A 20,570-nucleotide genomic window follows, 5' to 3' on the forward strand; every position below is an offset into this window, starting at 1 on the left:
CAGAAATATTATGCTCTGAAATATGTAACAGTAATAAACACACAAAAATGATGCATTTATTATGATTATTTTGCCCTGTAATAAAATTATTTATTATACAATTATAGTCAATTATATCTTATTAGCGGGATCAAATATACCACGCTGATTCCTATTATAATTGAAAAAGATACACTTGTTGAAAATGTCGACAATTACGCATATTAGCTGCCATAGTCGATTACAGCTCATTAAATGAATAAAAAATTTATTGTGCAGCTCTACACTGTGGCTATTTACTAAACATTACTGAAATGTGGGAATGGCTAATATGCGAAGATTACCTATGCTAGAAAAGGAAATTAGTGATGGAAAATCTTTACTTAGGGTTCAATAAAATCGTACACATGCTACATGGGTAGTTTCTTTGAAGCACCCGAAGTAGTGCTTCATGCTTTCTGGGGAATTAGCAGGTCAGAAGTAGGATACACTGCTTTAACCACATCACTGTTGAAGCCTCAATTATGACAAAACAAAAGGGGCTGATTCAACAGCAGCACCATCAATAGTGTAGGCTATTCATCAAATCACAGGTTTATATAAAAAGCTTTGTTATAATATAATATCATTTCTATTAGAGGTTGACCGATTCATCGGTTTTAACAGCTAGTTGTTGGCAAAAATAAATACTGATAGTTTTTCCGGGTTGCGTTATACAGTACAAGAGCAGCCTCTAGAGGCGAGCCACTGACATCATGTGTTGTTTATTTTAAGTGTTTTTTTTTATTTATTTAGAATGTAAATATTTTTTATTAATTTGGAGTGTTGTTTCAGTTTGATTGCATGTCTTTTATTTTCTCCAATATTTATTAATATAATGAATATATTCATATTTATTTGATTTAGCACATATTCATGATTCAGTACTGTTTTTTTTATGTTTGTAATAAAGTTCAGTACTATTGTGCACGGAATATTTGTTTTGTTAATAATTTTTTATCCAGTATCTATTTTAAAAACTATCGGTTGTTTAATCAGTCATCGCCAAGCACGATCCAATCTAGCTATCGGTATCGGTAAGATCCACTAATAATTGACCTGTACTTTCTACAACTACTCATTCATGAATACATGCATGGCAGGCAAAACACATTCTAAGTGTAATAATAAACAGATTAAATTGTGTTGTTATTTAGGTGACATTTACTTAACATTCATGGAAGAAATCTTCAGTGTGATTGCTTAATTTGGTTTTTATATCTTTTCCAGCAAAGTGAAATATTTAGAAGGTGTACCTTGTGTTTTGCAGGTTCTCTCACGTGTGAAAGAGAAATAGAGAGAGTGAGAAAGAGAGGGGAAAAGAGAGGCTGCTGTAAGTGATTACAGGAACTAGCTGGTCTCATGGAGGTTCAGACTAACGTATAGAGTATAAATGGTTTAAAAGCAAGTTTTTATTAATGAGTTACAAACTGCGACCGTTATCAATTCACTGTGGTATACAACGAATTAAACACTTGAACGTATTGTGCTATTACATACACTGTGGATTATAGTCAATTATGAATTATATTAGAAGACACATTAGGCTTCATTGCAACCCTAACAGTACATGTAGAAATGACTTGTCTACAGCAAAAAGGCTGATAAAATACTTCCACAATTTAGCACTTCAATATCTAAAGTACACCTAAAATGATACACATACATATTTAGGATTCTATTGTTCTTAATGAACAGAAATCACAGCAGCATGATAATAATGCGGCCAAAAACAACCTAAATGAAAAAAAGAACGATTTTTATACGACACTAGTCTTAATAATAACATGGAAAGCAATAACTTGGAAACTTCAATAAAAAGCATTTACTACCCTTTAAAAAAAACAACAAAAAAAACAAGCCTTCCCCCCATTTAGATCTCCATCTCAGCTAATGTGCAACAATGCACAGCAGTTAGCGAAAGCTCTTAGAAGTGAACATTCACCGGCAGGAAACAAAGAGGAACTAATTTAATTAGTGTGTGTGAGTGGAGCAAAGGCTTAACAGCAGAGAAGGTTGGGGGGGGGGGAGAAAAAAATGCACTCACGCTGTGTGGCTGCGCATATCTCAATGCTTTGTTCACTTTAAAGAACATTAATTTGGACGTGTGCCTTCACAACAAAGAGATTTGCAATGGGACTTTCTTATTGCATACAGTATACGTGCTTATAGAGAGGAAGACACAAAAACGTTGCGAAGGAATCGATGCGTGAGGTTTCGGCTGATCGTAGACATGGCCATGAGCTCTATTGACTGGGGTTAATTGAGTCCTGAAAATGTACCGAAAATGCACAGTTGTATTGGTTGAAGAAATGCTAAATGGTTCACAGCGGGCTGACTTTCAAAGAAATTCAATTAAGCATGCTGTTAAAATGGACCTTCATTTTTTTTTTTTACATGCAAATAGAGCAAGGGTTTGATGATTATGGATGCCATGGTCATAAACTCGCAAACTTGGGTACATTCAACTGAAACCATTCATATTTATGGCACTTGGAACTGAGCAGTTAAGGGGTTAAAGGCCTTGCTCAAGGGCTCAGCACTGGCAGCTTGGTGGTCCCAGAATTTGATATCAAGACCTTCCAATACGAAGGCTGTGTTATCTTATTTGAAAACATGTTTAAAATTAATTTTTGTTCTTTGAAATAACTTTGTTTAAATAATAATGTAATATTTGACTGCAGACACAATACACAATCCTTAGATATAGCAGGTTACTTGATATCTTTATCCAACATTTTTACATTTAATTTATATTTTTTGCATTCTTATTGGTCATTTATAACAAATGTATTATGGGTAGCCATTAAAACTCGAATTTATTTCAATCCGTTAAATTTGTGATACACACTGTGTATTGTGGTGTTGCCTTTAAATATAATTGGTATACAAAACCCACAACTGTGCCAATGTTTCTGGTAAAGACGTTGTTGATCAAGATCATCTGAAGGTTTATATAAAAGCATCTTTTATAATGTATCATCGTTACTTTAGTAACAAAGCACTTGAATGACGGACACAATGCATAACATTTAATATGGTGGAAGTTTCTGAAAGGACACATGACTTTATTAATGGGAGGAGTATCCAGTGTCACTGCTTTATAACAGTCAGTGGAAAAGATGTCAAAAGTTTTCTGATACAGAGAAATCTTTAGGATTTTAGAGGTTTTCTCTGTAACCTGGAAACCTGCATGTTTATTAATCAACTAAGAAAGAAAAAATACTGTAAGGCAGTTGATTAAGAGAAACATGAGATTCCAAAACTATTAAACAAATTCAAAGCTTGGTGTGCTTTTCTTTATCCAATAAAACTCAATATTGGATTGTGGTGTGTTAAAAGGAAAATAAACCACTTTAGGACCTGAGGATACAGGAATGTAACTGAATGTTGATTGTTGTTGCCCACACCCTTTTCAACACTGTCTTCCTTATTAGATTGCACAGCCTTTGTTGCATTTTAGTTCCATTCATTTATTTGACTAACTGTACTTTCTGTTACATAATCACAACCTAGAAAGGCAAGGACGAGGAACATAAGCCGCTCAGCACCCACAGTTACCCACCTAAAAGCTGTGTGAAACAAACCAGGGCTCTGCTTTAAACAGATGGCTTTAGTGAAAAAAGAAGGAATGAATGCTTGTTCCCACCTGCCCATGTTGACTCGTTGCCATAGACAGACTAATGCATGCATACTGTCATATAGCAAAGGAGAAGGGGGGGGTCCTTGGCAAAGCTGCATCTGTAGCAATACTGACAGCTTCATCTAACATTACCCTGGAGTGCCATGGCTTCTGCTCTCAAGGTTACAAATTAATCAAAACATCAATGCATGGCGTCAACACAGGTTAAGGTAGTGTGTACTCTCAACTGGGGCAACTATCAATCGACTCTTTATACATAATGCAACTAAAGCAAGCAGCAGGGACCTCCTTAATAAATAGCTTCTGCTGTGAAACAACCTATAGATCTCCTTTTGGAGGAGTGTACACAGTGCATTTAGAAAGCAATGCACAATAGTATGATGCTCTATATATGTTCCCCAACAAGACAACATAATAATGGCAGTTGTCACAGAGTACACACAGTGGTTATTACTGAGACTAGTGATGTGAAATAATTGCTTGGCTCATTCGCCTGCCTTTGATAACTATATGTAGTGGTTTAAGCAATTCTGCCACTTATTGGACCATAACTGCTTACAAATATTAAATAAACTATGATGCTGTTTGACTCATTAGGCATAGAGGGCTATATACTCAAGCCACAAGAATTTAATACTTGGGCAGAGTCACAGAGATATAAGTTTCCCAATACTGGATCTTTTGGCCACAACCGTTATTTAAATTGGATAAATCAGCCAAACAAATAATTATAATGATTCCACACACACACTTTTATGTTTTGAGTTTTGAAGAGATGATCATAATACACAATCCAGTTCCAGTTTAATATACAGCCAGTTCTATGTAGAATGATATATGAAAGCAGCAGGAAAAGCAGTCATAATTCACCTCTTTTTCTAAACTGAAAAAAAAAAAAGCAATAAAAATCTACCACCTAACGTCAATATTTTTCAATATACTTAAATGCCAATACCACTTATTCTCGGCGATAATGTGAAGTATTCATTATATTTCTCCCGTCTCCTGTTTTCTGCAGATGGAAATTGATGTGTGTGACTGATTGAGGATAACAATGAAGGCAGAGTGATACATCTCCTACAGCTACAACCTAGTTTTCTCCATTTGCGCTCCTCGAAGGATACGGTGACCTTCACATATGCTGCCAGCTTGAAAAGCTTGCACCAGGTAAACTGAAAGGTTGTTCCTCGTTGCCAAGGACAACACAAAGAAACGAGCATTTTAAAGAGACTTGGTGTCATCTGAAAAATAGACCTTTGGTGTGGCAACAAATGACAGTGTATTTGTGAAGTTAACGGCACTAAGTGCATACTCCATACGGACTAATCTGCTGAGGAGAAAAGGACCAGGATGAAAGAACTGCTTTTTGTTTTTTGTCTCTTAACGGGACTTGCGTCAGCGGGCTCTGTTCACATGTCTAAGTGGACTGGGGCATGTGAAAATCTGTGCAGATGTGGAATCCAACCCTGGTTTTCTCCTTTGTCACTTTATATAGAGGCATTAACTGTCGACTGTGATGATCTGGGAATTTTATCTCTTCCTGAAAAACTTCCCTCAGATACACAGGTGCTCCTGGCACAGAGCAACAACATTGTCATTATTGAAAAACCTTTGAATTATATAGTTAACCTAACGGAAGTCAATCTATCTCAGAACAACATATCTTCTCTTAGTGACGTCTATCTGGGTCACCTTCCTCAGCTTTTGTCCTTGCACTTGGAAGAGAACCGAATAACCAGCCTTCACGACAACTGCCTCGTGCACCTACCGAACCTCCAAGAGCTTTACATCAACCACAACCTACTCTCGCTGATCACTCCAGGGGCTTTTCATGGTCTCAACAAACTTTTGCGTCTCCAACTTAACTCAAACCAGCTGAAAGTGATTACCCCAGAGTGGTTTCATCCGCTAAACCAACTGGAGTTATTGATAATAGGAGAAAATCCCATTTCCCAAATACAAGATATGAATTTCCAGCCGCTAAGCAATCTTCGCAGTCTGGTACTGGCAAGGATGAACCTCACTAAAATACCTGATAATGCTCTCGTTGGTCTTCATAAATTGGAAAGCATCTCGTTCTATGAAAATAAGTTTGCAAAGGTGCCGCAGGCTGCACTCAAAAAAATCCAAAGTCTGAAGTTTCTAGATCTCAATAAGAATCCTATCGAGAGAATTAATCGAGGAGACTTTGTGGATATGATCCATATGAAAGAACTGGGTATCAACAGCATGCCAGATCTGGTTTCAATTGACAGCTTTGCTGTTTCCAACTTGCCCGAACTTACAAAGATTGAGGCAACCAACAACCCCAGACTATCATATATCCATCCCAATGCGTTTTATAACCTGCCCAGGCTTGAGACTCTGATGCTAAATGATAATGCTCTCAGTGCACTTCACCGTGTTACAGTAGAGTCCTTGCCCAACCTACAGGAAATAAGCTTGCACTCCAATCCAATTTACTGTGATTGCGTTGTCCGCTGGATCAACATGAACAAAACAAAAATCCGCTTCATGGATCCTGACGCTCTCTTGTGCATGGGACCCCCAGAGTTCGAGGGCCGCCACGTTCGTCACATACACTTCCGCGAAATGATGGACACCTGCCTCCCAGTTATCTCTCCAGAAAGCCTTCCAGAACGCATCGATGTGGATGTCGGCCGCTCAGCGTCGTTCCACTGCAGATCATTTGCAGAACCCAATCCGGAAATCTATTGGATCACCCCTTTAGGAGAAAAGATCCTACCGAGAATGGCTTCAAGCAAGTATTTGGTGCATCCGGAGGGAACACTGGACATATTTAACATTTCTGAGAGTGAGGCTGGTCAGTACACCTGCGTAGCCCACAATCTCATAGGGGCAGATATGAAGTCGGTTGTAATGGTAGTGAATGGGTACTATCCGGAAATTTTAAATGGATCCTTGCACGTACAAATCGACTCGATACAAACCCATTTTGTAAAAATATCTTGGGTACCACCTAAGAGCAGCTTCGTGTCAAATATCAAATGGTCTACCACTACTTTGCGCTTAACTGCTCGTGTACCATCAGACGTAAAAATTTTTAATCTGACACACTTGCAGCCACTGACACAATATGAGGTATGTGTTGAAATTACAGATCTGCAAAGAGGGCATTTAGGTAATTGTATTAATGTTAGTACCCTCGAGCAAGCTGCTCCGGTGAGCAAATCTGACAGGGGCAAAATGGTGATGATCAATGCCATTGGTCTGCTTTTGATAGCATCTGCTGTGACATGTTCACTCATCTACAAGTCTCTGAAGAGTGATCATCTTTACAGACGGTTAAGTAACCAACAAACAGGTACACCACAGGCTCCCAGCCCCTGCCCCCATTCCAACCTTACTCAACTCACGAGGTCCAAAGTGGATGACTATGTTTTGGACTTAAACAATGCTATTTAAGACACTCTTTAAGAAAGAACCATGGTGGGATACAATGGACACAAGGCTGTGTGACTCCCACTGTCTGAATTTCTGCTGGAACATTGCAGAAGGAAATCAGAGGCAGATCAGGAGTCATCGTCCCTCCCAGAACGTTTTTTGTGACATAGTCTCAACTCAACACCTCCTTTAGTGTAAATGTCACATGTGGGAATCAATATTCTCCAGATTGATCTGCCTGGAGAGCACTGTTCCTTCAGGCAGGATCAAGGCACAGAACATAAAAAGGTTGTGTCCAGATGCCTGACTGTTCATGTATAATGCAACTCCACAGTGGCTTTTGTTTCTATTGTGGGCTTGTAGCAATACTCTTTGCTCTGTCTCAGTGGGAAAGTAAAAAAGTAAACTTTACAATCCACTATGTTCATAGAGTAGATCACAACACGATGTATAACACTTTGTGGAAAAAATAATACATTTATACAAAAAAAACTGTGACTTTTTTCCCCTATTTTTTAGAACAAGACTCATTAACCAGTTAAACATACATGATCTGCAATTTCTTTATGTTATATTCCTCATGAATTGATGCCGGTTTTGTTTTCTTTCAGAACCTATAATATAACTTGCGTAAAAGAATGCAATCTTAACATCACACAGCACAAACACATATCAAATGTCTTGGAGGAAAATGGCTTCAGCTCCCATCTTGTGGTTGTGAAATTATTGATGGCTTCACGTGCGTGGCTGAAGACTGGAGATGTATAAAAGTGGAGCTGGTAGAAAGGAAATAGGGGCTATCACAAAACTTATTGACGTTAAATTTCATTATATTCTTTTTCATTAAAAATCCAATATGAATTCCCAATCGCCAAACACCCACAGGTGATGAATCACCGTCACAATTCGAATGATTTGGGGGATTTATCAGTCAGGCATGGATATATATCACAGGAGGGGTTTCAGCACCATGGACAAGGCTTTTAAAGCTCAGCTATTTGTCATAGATGCAGAAGCTAAAGCATGAATCATCAGAGCGGGAGGTAGTGGATAGGTCAGCAAGAACACGATGCAGCTGGACTTGACTTTCTGCTATGACCCTGCTGAGGCTGATCACCTTAATGGACACAGATCAGCCAGTAGGGTGCTCATTTGTCAGGAATCACACTGGGCATGAGTAGGACAGGAAACGAGGCAAAATGGCTGTGTGGCAAAAAAATAAATAAAAAAATCACACTTTGGGTTTTTCTCAGGCTGAGAGGTTATGTTGCCTTCCATCGGTAAACACAGTAAACAATACAGTAATTCTATGTTCAGTTAACTCATTGTCATGTAACAGTCATGTCAAACCACACTGCAACTAACAGCCATATACAGACTACAAATACACTTTCCTGCTTTAATCTAGCTTCAAAATAAATAAATGAGTCAATTAATATATCAATTTATCATACTAAAAGCTGTCAGCTCAGCTGGAATTGTTGTTTTTAAAAGTTTGTCGCATGGAGGCACTTTATAGGTTAACAGTGGATAGAGGATGTAAATGAATCTATGTCAGCCTCTTTGAGCTGGCACGCACCACCGATCAGATTCGAAACTACAGTAGCTGAGAAGGATTGGATAGTGATGTGCAACCCAAGGCGCTTTTTGTCTTTATACATTGCTGGTCATGATAAAATAAACCTTGTCTCAGTGTTATAATTTTATTTAGGTTTAACGGGCGACAAAAATTACTGACAAAAGAATTCCTTTGGGAGCTGACAGGAGTAGGATTAAAACACACACCTCTCCACTATATGCAATGAAAGTATTAACAGGCCATTACAGCTATCAGAGCCTTTTACAGTGTAGTTGACACTAGACTTGGCTTTATCTAAAATGTCTAAATAGATTCTGAATGTGAAATATTTTTAGACAAACTAAAAGCACAGTCTGCTGTTTTATTATTTTTTTTATTATTTTTTTTTTTTCACAGCCCCTACGTTTTTCCAATGTTCCCTAGTAGCACCCCAACAAGTAAACGCCTAGTGAGTGTAACAAAAGAAAACTGGGTACCATGGCATAAAATCAGACAAAATATAAACAGCAGTGAGGTTGACTTCATTTTATATATATATATATAATACACCACATCCTTTCTATTATTCTCTCTCTCTCTCTCTGTCCTTTTTTTTATTTTCTCCACCAAAAAAAAACTCCAGTGAAAAATAATTTTAATCACTAAACATTTGTTTTACTGATACACCAAGTCTCAAATCAAGCACCAAAAACCGCCATGATGCACACATCTGCCAATTAAAACCGTGTGGAAACATAGAAAAAATTCAGTTTGGTGTCCGAATGATTTACGTAATTTAAAACACTATAATTACTTTAAAACATTTACAAGTATATTTTGTCTTCATGCTCTATGTTGAGTCTGATTTCACTAATAATAAACATACATTTGCATAAAGCATGCATATTTGTCCATGACCATGTTGATTAGAGTATTAAAAACTTGAAAAGTATTCATTAAGAGTACACTTAGAACAGATAAAAAATGTGTAATTAAGTTGAGATTAATTGGGAGTTAACTCATTACAATCATGCGATTAATTGCAATTAAATATTTTGACGGCGTAACGGTACACAAAATTCATGGTTTTAGGTCACGGTTCGGTTTAATTTCAGTACAGTTGGGGGAAGAAATGCAAAACATAAAATTGCTGGTCATTTTTTTAATTAACACAAATTATTATTAACATTTGTGATTAACATTTATCATCAATTAAATTGCCACAAATTAAATTGATTAAATAGAATTCAAAACGGAAAAATTTTATAGTTTACATTTGTTAGACCCTATTTGGGTAATACAGATGTGTATGTGTGTGTGTGTGTGTGTGTGTGTAACATTTAATGTTTAATTTTCTAAAGATATGATCTACCCATGTTCTATATTCTATATATTAGCTAAGTATGTCTCCAGGCCTGAACCCTATTAAGCAACTGTAGGGCATCCTGAACAGGAAGGTGGAGAAGTGCCATATGTCTGACATCCAGCAGCTCCGTGATGTCATTATGGAGGAGTAGAAGGGGATCCCAGCAACAACCTATGCAGCTCTGGTGAAGTCCATGCCCAGGATGATTAAGGCAGTGCTACATAACAATGGCGTCACACAAAATATATACACTTTGGACACAGTTTTAACATGCTCTCTTAGGGTGTACTTAACTTTTGTTGGCAGTTAATTAGACAATAATGGCTGTATGTTGAGTTATTTTTGAAGGACATTAAATCTGTACTGCTATACAAGCTGCTCACTTACAAGAACCTATACCGTTTATATATAAAGAGCATTAAATAAAACCTCAGTAACACCATCTAATATTTAAAAACAGCACCAATAGATTTTCCATTTTTTTTATTTTAATAAAACACACACCCCAGTACAGTAGATCATTAAAGCTTTGGTCTTTAATCTACTTTTAGTCCATTAATCAACTTTATTTTATAACCATATTTTGTAGTCATTAACATGACACACTGTGTGTACATGAAAATGCACCAGCACTTAAATCATGAGATTTAATTAGCAGCCAACAAGATGTAAATGGACATCGCCCTTTAATGAGAATGATATGAGGAGCCTTTTCTTGGATTTATTTGCTTCTCTCATAGGAGTACCTAATATAATATGTAATTATGACGGTCGTAAAATCTTATATATTGTATCTCTGGATCACAAATTTAGCTGTCAGCGTTCAAAAAACAAAAAAAATACAAAAAACTAAAAATTATACATACAGTGGGTACGGAAAGTATTCAGACCCCCTTAAATTTTTCACTCTTTGTTATATTGCAGCCATTTGCTAAAATCATTTAAGTTCATTTATTTTCCTCATGAATGTACACATAGCACCCCATACTGACAGAAAAACACAGAATTGTTGACCTTTTTGCAGATTTATTAAAAAAGAAAAACTGAAATATCACATGGTCCTAAGTATTCAGACCCTTTGCTGTGACACTCAAATATTTACCTCAGGTGCTTTCCATTTCTTCTGATCATCCTTGAGATGGTTCTACACCTTCATTTGAGTCCAGAAATTTTTTATTATACTGATTGGACTTGATTGGGAAAGCCACACACCTGTTTATATAAGACCTTACAGATCACAATGCATGTCAGAGCAAATGAGAATCATTAAGGTCAAAGGAACTGCCTGAGGAGCTCAGTGACAGAATTGTGGCAAGGCACAGATCTGGCCAAGGTTCCAAAAAATTTTTTGCTGCACTTAAGGTTCCTAAGAGCACAGTGGCCTCCATAATCCTCAAATGGAAGATGTTTGGGACGACCAGAACCATTCCTAGAGCTGGCCGTCCGGCCAAACTGAGCTATCGGGGGAGAAGAGCCTTGGTGAGAGAGGTAAAGAAGAACCCAAAGATCACTGTGGCTGAGCTCCAGAGATGCAGTCGGGAGATGGGAGAAAGTTGTAGAAAGTCAACCATCACTGCAGCCCTTCACCAGTGGGGCTTTATAGCAGAGTGGCCCGACGGAAGCCTCTCCTCAGTGCAGGACACATGAAAACCCGCATGGAGTTCTCCAAGATGGTGAGAAATAAGATTCTCTGGTCTGATGAGACCAAGATAGAACTTTTTGGCCTTAATTCTAAGCGGTATGTGTTGAGAAAACCAGGCACTGCTCATCACCTGTCCAGTATAGTCTCAACAATGAAGCATGGTGGTGGCAGCATCATGCTGTGGGGGTGTTTTTCAGCTGCAGGGACAGGACGACTGGTTGCAATCAAGGGAAAGATGAATGCGGCCAAGCACAGGGATATCCTGGACGAAAACCTTCTCCAGAGTGCTCTGGACCTCAGACTGGGCTGAAGGTTTACCTTCCAACAAGACAATGAACCTAAGCACACAGCTAAAATAACGATGGAGTGGCTTCACAACAACTCCGTGACTGTTCTTGAATGGCCCAGCCAGAGCAATGACTTAAACCCAATTGAGCATCTCTGGAGAGACCTAAAAATAGCTGTCCACCAACGTTTACCGTCCAACTTGACAGAACTGGAGAGGATCTGCAAGGAGGAATGGCAGAGGATCCCTGAATCCAGGTGTGAAAAACTTGTTGCAGCCTTCCCAAAAAGACTCATGGCTGTATTAAATCAAAAGGGGGCTTCTACTAAATACTGAGCAAAGGGTCTGAATACTTAGGACCATGTGATATTTCAGTTTTTCTTTTTTAATAAATCTGCAACAGTGTCAACAATTCTGTGTTTTTCTGTCAATATAGGGTGCTGTGTGTACATTCATGAGGAAAAGAAATGAACTTAAATGATTTTAGCAAATGGCTGCAAAATAAAAAAGAGTGAAAAATTTAAGGGGGTCTGAATACTTTCTGTACCCACTGTATATATACATATATACACATATATATATATATATATATATATATATATATATATATATATATATATATATATATATATATATATATATACACACATACAGTACAGACCAAAAGTTTGGACACACCTTCTCATTCAAAGAGTTTTCTTTATTTTCATGACTATGAAAATTGTAGAGTCACACTGAAAGCATCAAGGGCTATTTGACCAAGAAGGAGAGTGATGGGGTGCTGCGCCAGATGACCTGGCCTCCACAGTCACCGGACCTGAACCCAATCGAGATGGTTTAGGGGTGAGCTGGACCGCAGAGTGAAGGCAAAAGGGCCAACAAGTGCCAAGCATCTCTCGGGGAACTCCTATAAGACTGTTGAAAGACCATTTCAGGTGACTACCTCTTGAAGCTCATCAAGAGAATGCCAAGAGTGTGCAAAGCAGTAATCAAAGCAAAAGGTGGCTACTTTGAAGAACCTAGAATATGACATTTTTCAGTTGTTTCACACTTTTTTGTTATGTATATAATTCCATATATAATTCCACATGTGTTAATTCATAGTTTTGATGCCTTCAGTGTGAATCTACAATTTTCATAGTCATGAAAATAAAGAAAACTCCTTGAATGAGAAGGTGTGTCCAAACTTTTGGTCTGTACTGTATATATATATATATATATATATATATATATATATATATATATATATATATATATATATATATATATATATATATATATATATGCACTACATGATTAGCTGTAGTGATAGAAAGGTCTTACAGGAAAATCTAAAATAACTCACATGCAACCTTAGCACAAGATTTCACATGAACTCTGTATATTCCCATCATGAGATTGTTTATTTATTTATTTATTTATTTTACTACACTGGACCACACTGGTTGCAAAATCTAAATATAAAAATGCTGAAATGGCCCAGTAATGCCGCAGCAGAAACGAAGCTCCATACCGTCATTACCTCTCATTTCTCTGTTCATACAGGCCGTATCAATGTAAATGATGCATCACACTGAAACATCAGCGCACACCATTTTCCCTCCCCTGCCTCGGCTGCTTTAAATGTTCTCTGTTGAAACGCGGCACAGAGGTGACAGCGCTAACGTGGCGTGATCTCATGAAGCGCGATGCTCTAGCTGCACTGGTATCTTGGGAGGAGTCGGTGCTAAACAAGACAAGGACAAAATCTCCCGTTAGTAACAACATCCAGATTCATTTCCTGAATCATGACTAGCGCCGTGGTTTCCTTGCCAACAGATACAGCAGGGAATATCCTTATATTCTAAAAATCTTAAATGCTACATTTATTAGCACGCATCGAACATACAAGACATACATTAGCAAGAGGGAGGAGGAGGGAATAAAATACAGAGAGCAAATACGAGCCCTGATATTACATGCCCTTCATGAGATCCATCACGCTGCAGTTAATCTTTTGAAAGAAAGGATGAGAAATTCCTGCACTGCCCTTTTCAAGGCAGCGTCAGAAGCCCGGCGCTTAACGCTCTACTGGGATTGCGCATTTTGTAATGAATAATTTACCTTTTCCTAATGACCCTGCGAGACGGTTCGTTTAAGCGGTGCCTTTCGCTCGGAGCGAGGTGATTAGAGTCAGGAGCCAAGGTGAGAAAGCTAGATTAGAGGAAATTAGTGCAGTTCAGACAACAGTTACTGAAAGCAGCCTGGCAGGAGAAACTGAACTATTCAGGGGTTACCATGAAATGATGCCTCTGGAGAACAGCTTTAGATTGTTTCCGCAAAAAAAAAAAAAAAAAAAAAAAAAAAAAAAAAGAGAACTTAAGGTTAATTTCCCATGACCAGTGATTTGTCCTGGAGTTCGAGTTTTATTATGCACCTGGCAAAAAAAACAAAACAAAACATGGGTCTTAATGCAGATCTGTCTATTTGTGTAAACTAGCAACTCACTATTAATATCTATTTGAAACATCTGCCCTTATGTTGTAGCTACTTAATCAGCCAGTAGACAACTCAGCCAGCATAAGGGTTTGATGAATGACAAGCATATAAATATATGAGCAATAAAGTAAACAAACAACAACAACAACAAAAAAAGCTTACTCTCTTTGTAGATGCAAACGGGTAATTACTGTACCAAATATCTTCTAAAGCTTTTAAAAAACTCAATTGTGTAAATACCCACTTAAAGAAAATAATTTTATTATAATGTTTTAATCAGTCGAACTTACAAAATACAAGTGCGTGAAAATGGGATAAAAATAAACAGTGCATTATGCTAAACAAACTCTCTTTACATTTCACCTCGAAAACCACAGTATTAGGATTAGGATCATCATGCCCTGATCATATAGTGAGGCCTTTTACACATGCTGATCAGCAGTGATAAATCTTTATAACATCTAAAAATTCACATATTTAAAAAAAAGTCACATAAATTCAACTTCAAATTCTTTTTTCAATTCACCTAAATATTTCATGAGCTTCTTTTTCATTCCTTGTTCTGGCTTCTATCAACTTCATTCATTTCATTGCTCATGCTTCTATTTTTCTGTTTTTTTTTTGTTTTTTTTTACTATTGTAGCATACTTGTTCATATTTTACGTTTGCGTACTATAAATAAATGCATAGGGCATGAGGCTGAAATGTGCGTTTACATGAGATCACATTTGATTCACAATCACACATGGGGGAAAAAAAGTACATTCATGTGAAATGTATGAGTTCTCTGTGCAGTTAATGAAATTTACTATAAACGCTTCTCAACATTTATGAGAACAAAACTAGCCTTCGTATTTCCAAGACATAATGACCAATTAAGAAATCTTGTGACATCCTTAATTCTGTTACTTCTTATTGCTCAAACAAACAAACAAAATAACGTTGTTTTTTTTTTAATAACAAACTACCGTGCTATTGTTTTCCCACAGTTTTTTCTTTCAAAAATTTAAACCAAATGACCAGAAGGTACACAGACTGATTAACGTATAGTTTACTTACACCGTTCAGACATTACGGCCTTATAACATTATTAGCGGTGAAGTGAATATCTCTGATTATCTTATCATCAAGGCACCTGTTAGTGGGCGGGATTTATTAGGCAGCAAGTGAACATTTTGTCCTCAAAGTTGACGTGTTAAAAGCGGGAAAAATGGGCAAGCGTAAGGATTTGAGGAGTTTGACAAGGGCCAAATTGTGATGTCTAGACGACTGGGTCAGAGCATCTCCAAAACCGCAGCTCTTGTGGGATCTTTCCGGTCTGCAGTGATCAGTATCTATCAAAAGTGGTCCAAGGATAGAACAGTGGTGAACCGGCGACAGGCTGGTCCGTGTGGTCCGATCCAACAGACGAGAATTGTTTTAACAGCAAAATGGGGACCAACACAATATTAGGCAGGTGGTCATATAATGTTATGCCCGATCGTTGGTCATAATGTTAAGCCTGGTTGGTGTATGACAATGTTACAAAAAACATAAAATGGTCCTTTAGCAACAAATCATTCGGCTTCCATTAAAAGGTTGTTGCTATGGTTCTGTCTTGCTTAATTCTTGTCTCTTTTACATTCTTTTTCTGACTAAAATCTGTCACATTATTTCCTCGAACTCACATTTACTGGGTTGAGATTAATAGCAAAATCTGAGCACAAATAAAGTCCAAGTCTAAACCATTAATTAAGCTAGTTGTCATGGTTACAAGATTACAAAGCACCCGTGTTAATAACTTCAGGTGAATCGATCTATATTACTGATGTAAAAGTATAAACACAAAAAATTAACAGACATATTCAAACTCCCCTGTGTTTCAAGGAAAATATGAACTGATTAATTGTATTATGTTGACATTTCTAGTTACATGTATGTCTCTTGCCCTTTTCCAAAGCGACTGACATTTAGAGTATCTCACTAAAACAGCTGGGTAGTTGAAGGTTTTTGCTCAGGGGCTAAGCAGTGGCAGATTGCTGGTTGTTTTAGAGATTTGAACTCAGGACCTTCTGATTAAAAGTCCAATGTTTGAACCACTTCTTCAAACCACACTTCAATCTAGTTCTTTTGCTACATTTATTTACTAACATTTCCCTGCCTATTATGTCCGATTTCGACAGGACTGTCTAAGAGTACAATTTAATCATGTTTTTTTTTTACAGTAAACCCTCAGATGTCGATTCAAGTCTGAACCATTAAATCTTGGTATGTTCACTAGGCTTCTTCAGGTCATTATGCGTATGCTCCACATGTTTAGCGATGTCTGATGATCATCAATTCCTAGTACAAATCATCCAAATCAAGCAAAGCGACCTGTCTTATCAGTTCAAGCACATCAAACACGCGGCCAGCGTCTGTGTGACGAGCAGGAAGGCAGGAAGGCAGGAGGTCAGCTGTAGCCGGGGGGGAGGAGACCGGCTGAGCTCTGAAGTGCTACATGCTACTCCAGAGTTTGACGTCTGGCAGAGTTTGTGTACAGATGGCCCCAAGTGTATAGCAGTGAACAGACCCACGCTGCTCTTCATCGCACTGACACCGGATACATCTTCCTCTCAGCGAAGAAGCCACAAGCACACTCACAGCAGTGTGCCATCCCCAATCCATTCTCTGCACAAACACAGACCTTCTGCTCCAGCGTCTGTCACCAGGGGGCGGAGCTTCTTACACCATACACAATTATCATCTTTCTAAAATGGTACCTCTCTAACCATCTATACATCTGATATGTCTGTCCACCGACATAACCACTGAACAATCTCTACATTTATTCATCCATCCACCTAATGGTTTATCTAGTTGCTTATATATCCATTTATCAGTCTGCCTATCTGTTCATCCAACTTCTTGATTGTCTGTTTGTCAGTTTTCCTACCTATTGTCCTTCCACATATTTATTAATCCATACACATCCATCTATCTGCTTATTCCTTTGTCCAACCATCTACCCATCCAACTTTCTATATATATATATATACATCCATCTCTCCAACCAATCACCGAATCATTTATACATCACGCTACGCTATATTGCCAAAGGTTTGCAGACACCTGGTCATAACTGTGGTATGTGGTTTTTAAACATTGGATTCCACATTTTCTCCCAAATTGCTCTTTTAATTCCCTCCACTCTTTTGGGAAGATGTTCCACTAAATTTTGCAGTGTTCTTGTGGAAATTTGTGCTCATTCAGACACAAGAGTGATAGTAAAACCAAGTATTGATGTAGGTGAGGTGAGGAGGCCTGGGGTGCAGTAAGCATTTCAATTCAACCCAAAGGTGTTCAGAAGAGTTGAGGTCAGTAAATCTTCGACTACAACCCATGCAAAGCATATTTTCATGGAGTTGGCTTTGTGCACAGGGGCAATGTGATGCTGGAACAGGTTAGGGTCTAATAGTTCAAGTGAAGGGACAATTTCATAATACTGCTTTGAAAAGACATTCTATACAATTGTGATAACAGTTTGAGAAAGAACCACATATGGTTGGAAAAATTAGGTGTACCAATACTTTTGTCCATATGGTGTATATAGCCATCTATTTATTCATTTATTCATGCATGCATGAAGGTTTCCATCAAGCAATACATTTCTACACATCCACTCATTTACTTATTTATCTATCATCTATCTATTTATCTATAAGCTCACTTACCCCTTCACTCATCATCCAGTGTTTATCTGCCTGTCTATTCATTATCCATCTATTCATTATCCATCTGTGTATCTATAAATCCATCCAACTATCCGTACATCCACTGCCTATACATCTGTTCATCCATAACATAAACACATATGCATTTGCAGTAATGCAACTGTCTATTAAACTACCTATCCATCCATCCATCCATCCATCCATCCATCCATCCATCCATCCATCCATCCATCCATCCATCCATCCATCCATCCATCCACTGTGAAAAGAGCTCCAACACCCAAAACACCAGTGAATATAACATACAGCATTTTTCAGCCAAATGAATTATTGACCAATCAGAACAATAATAAACAATATTTACACTGAATTACACAATGGTTTGAGACGCCTATGCTGTGCACCACAAAAACCAACAATTTATTTTAAATCAATAAGATCTGGAAATGCAGGAAGGCTTCTAAGGGGAGCAGGACACACTACTAGGTCTTAGCATAGAGACCTTGACAGCACACTGGCAGATAAATTAGCATATATAGATCCATGAGTGTGCTGCTGCCATGCAACAACATTACCAACTGACATTTGCCCATTAGTGTTTGCTACTAACATGAAGGCATCTCTGAACTAGAGGAGAACATCAGTAGAAGTGGACCACATGAAAGCCTGGTTAAGTCCTTCTTTGTTTCTGTACCTCTTATTTTTCCCTTTTATTTTATCCTGTACATTCCATTCCATTACTTTTGAAATTCAATTATCTTTATATGCATAAGTGTTTTTAAACATCCCATTCCACATTTTGTCCCCCTTCACTATTATAATAGCCTCCACTCTTCTGGGAAGATGTTCCACTAGATTTTGGAGATTTGTGCTCATTCAAATACAGTGCCATTAGTAAAGTCAGGTACTGATGTAGGTTAGGTGAGGAGGCTTGAAGTGCAGTCAGCGTTCCAATTCATCTTAAAGGTGTTCAATGGGGTTGAGGTCAGAGCTCTACAGCAGACCACTCAAGATCTTCCACTCCAACCTTGTAAAGCATTTCTTCATGGAGCTGGAACAGGTTTGAACAGGTCTTCTAGTTTGAGTAAAGTAGAAATGTAATGTGACTGCCTCCAAAGACATGGAAGACTGGTGGTACCAGTTTGGGGAGGAACCACATATGGCTGTAAAAGGCAGGTGTCCAAATACTTTTGCACATGAAGTGTATGAGCTACGCCATGTATACTCTTTATAAGGATTGTAATTTGCCATTGATTGGGTCTGTACTCTTCCAAAGAATAAAAAAAAAATCTAACGTTCACAATCGCACACATTAATAAAGGTGTAAACGTTCACAGCTTTGTAGTTTAGCTTCTTGTACTTATGTCCAGAAATAAAATATTCAGATTGCCAGGAAACTGAAAAAGACCCCTAATCCTGAACTCTTCAGCTTTGTACTCTGGATAAAAGCATCTGCTGCTACTACTGAGTGAACCAAAAAGTGCATGATCTTAACAGAAAACTCCTCCCCACCTCTAAAAACTCACAAATCATATTTTATTCAGTGCTCACATTTAGTGTGCAGTACACCACGTATCCAAAACAGATTCTAACGGCACTTTACAAAAAAATACAAGAAACTGTGCAGCTGCAGATTGTTTAAAATGTTTGAGCGAGACGTTGTTGATGGGACAGCCAAAACACAGAGCGCTATTATTAAAAAATATCTGTCCATGTGTTGTTGAAGGCTTGGTTACAACATTTAGCGCTAGGATCCACGTCTGCAAGGGCGTCTTTTTTGTTTTTTTTACTTTCTCTCACATTTAAATAAACTCATCTCTCCTATTTTATTTGGAGCTGGATCACACCAATGAAAAACTGCCACTGTATATAAAGCTCGAATTCGTTCCCTATTTATCACATAATGCACTATTTGGGTGTCGGCCATTTTGTAGTGCTGAACGAACGCTTCGTGGACAATCGTATTCCTCAGGTAATTCATTATATTATTACCCACAGTGCATTGTAAATCCAGCATAAATGCTACTTCGGCACAAACGCGGCATAGCGTTTGCGCTGGATTTACAATGCACAATGCGTATGCTATTTCTTTTAGCTTGAATTTAGCATGAGTAAAAACACAACCTGCAGTTGTTACACTGGGACTCAATACCAAAAAAAAAAAAAATCTCCTTTAACACATGAGTTCTCCACAATTTCACAGCAGTGAACCAAGGACAATGTTACTGTAGTTGTGTAAGAGTGCAAAGCTATTATTTCTAACCTTTTGTGCACCCCAGGCCCTTACAAATCATTCATGAACATTCCATAAAAAGGTTAAACACATTTAATAATCATTGCAAAATTGCCTAAATTCAATTATGTAAGCATATACTGTATATGAAACTTCAGCAGAAAAACTGGTCAATCGTTTATATAGACGAGGGCGGTGGCAAGGCATGGGGGTGCTCACTGGCGCCCCCTCAGCTGGTTGCACCCCATA

The 20,570-nt window shown here is 37.9% G+C and overlaps 2 protein-coding genes across 4 annotated transcripts in view; one reads left to right on the forward strand and one right to left on the reverse strand.

The window, feature by feature from the left end:
• The window catches only part of lrrn3a (leucine rich repeat neuronal 3a), an 11,929-nt gene extending 3,555 nt beyond the window's left edge, over positions 1–8,374 (forward strand). Inside the window, exon 2 of the mRNA XM_083560880.1 lies at positions 4,680–8,374. Coding sequence (XP_083417006.1) covers positions 5,012–7,087 — 2,076 coding nt within the window. The 5' untranslated portion in view covers positions 4,680–5,011 and the 3' untranslated portion in view covers positions 7,088–8,374. The remainder of the gene's footprint in view (positions 1–4,679) is intronic.
• The window catches only part of immp2l (inner mitochondrial membrane peptidase subunit 2), a 128,677-nt gene that overhangs the window by 20,633 nt on the left and 87,474 nt on the right, over positions 1–20,570 (reverse strand). The gene's annotated exons all lie outside the window — the stretch shown is intronic.

Source organism: Silurus aristotelis (genome assembly GCF_946808225.1).
Source record: "Silurus aristotelis genome assembly, chromosome: 14".
In the NCBI taxonomy this organism is placed as follows: Eukaryota; Metazoa; Chordata; class Actinopteri; order Siluriformes; family Siluridae; genus Silurus; species Silurus aristotelis.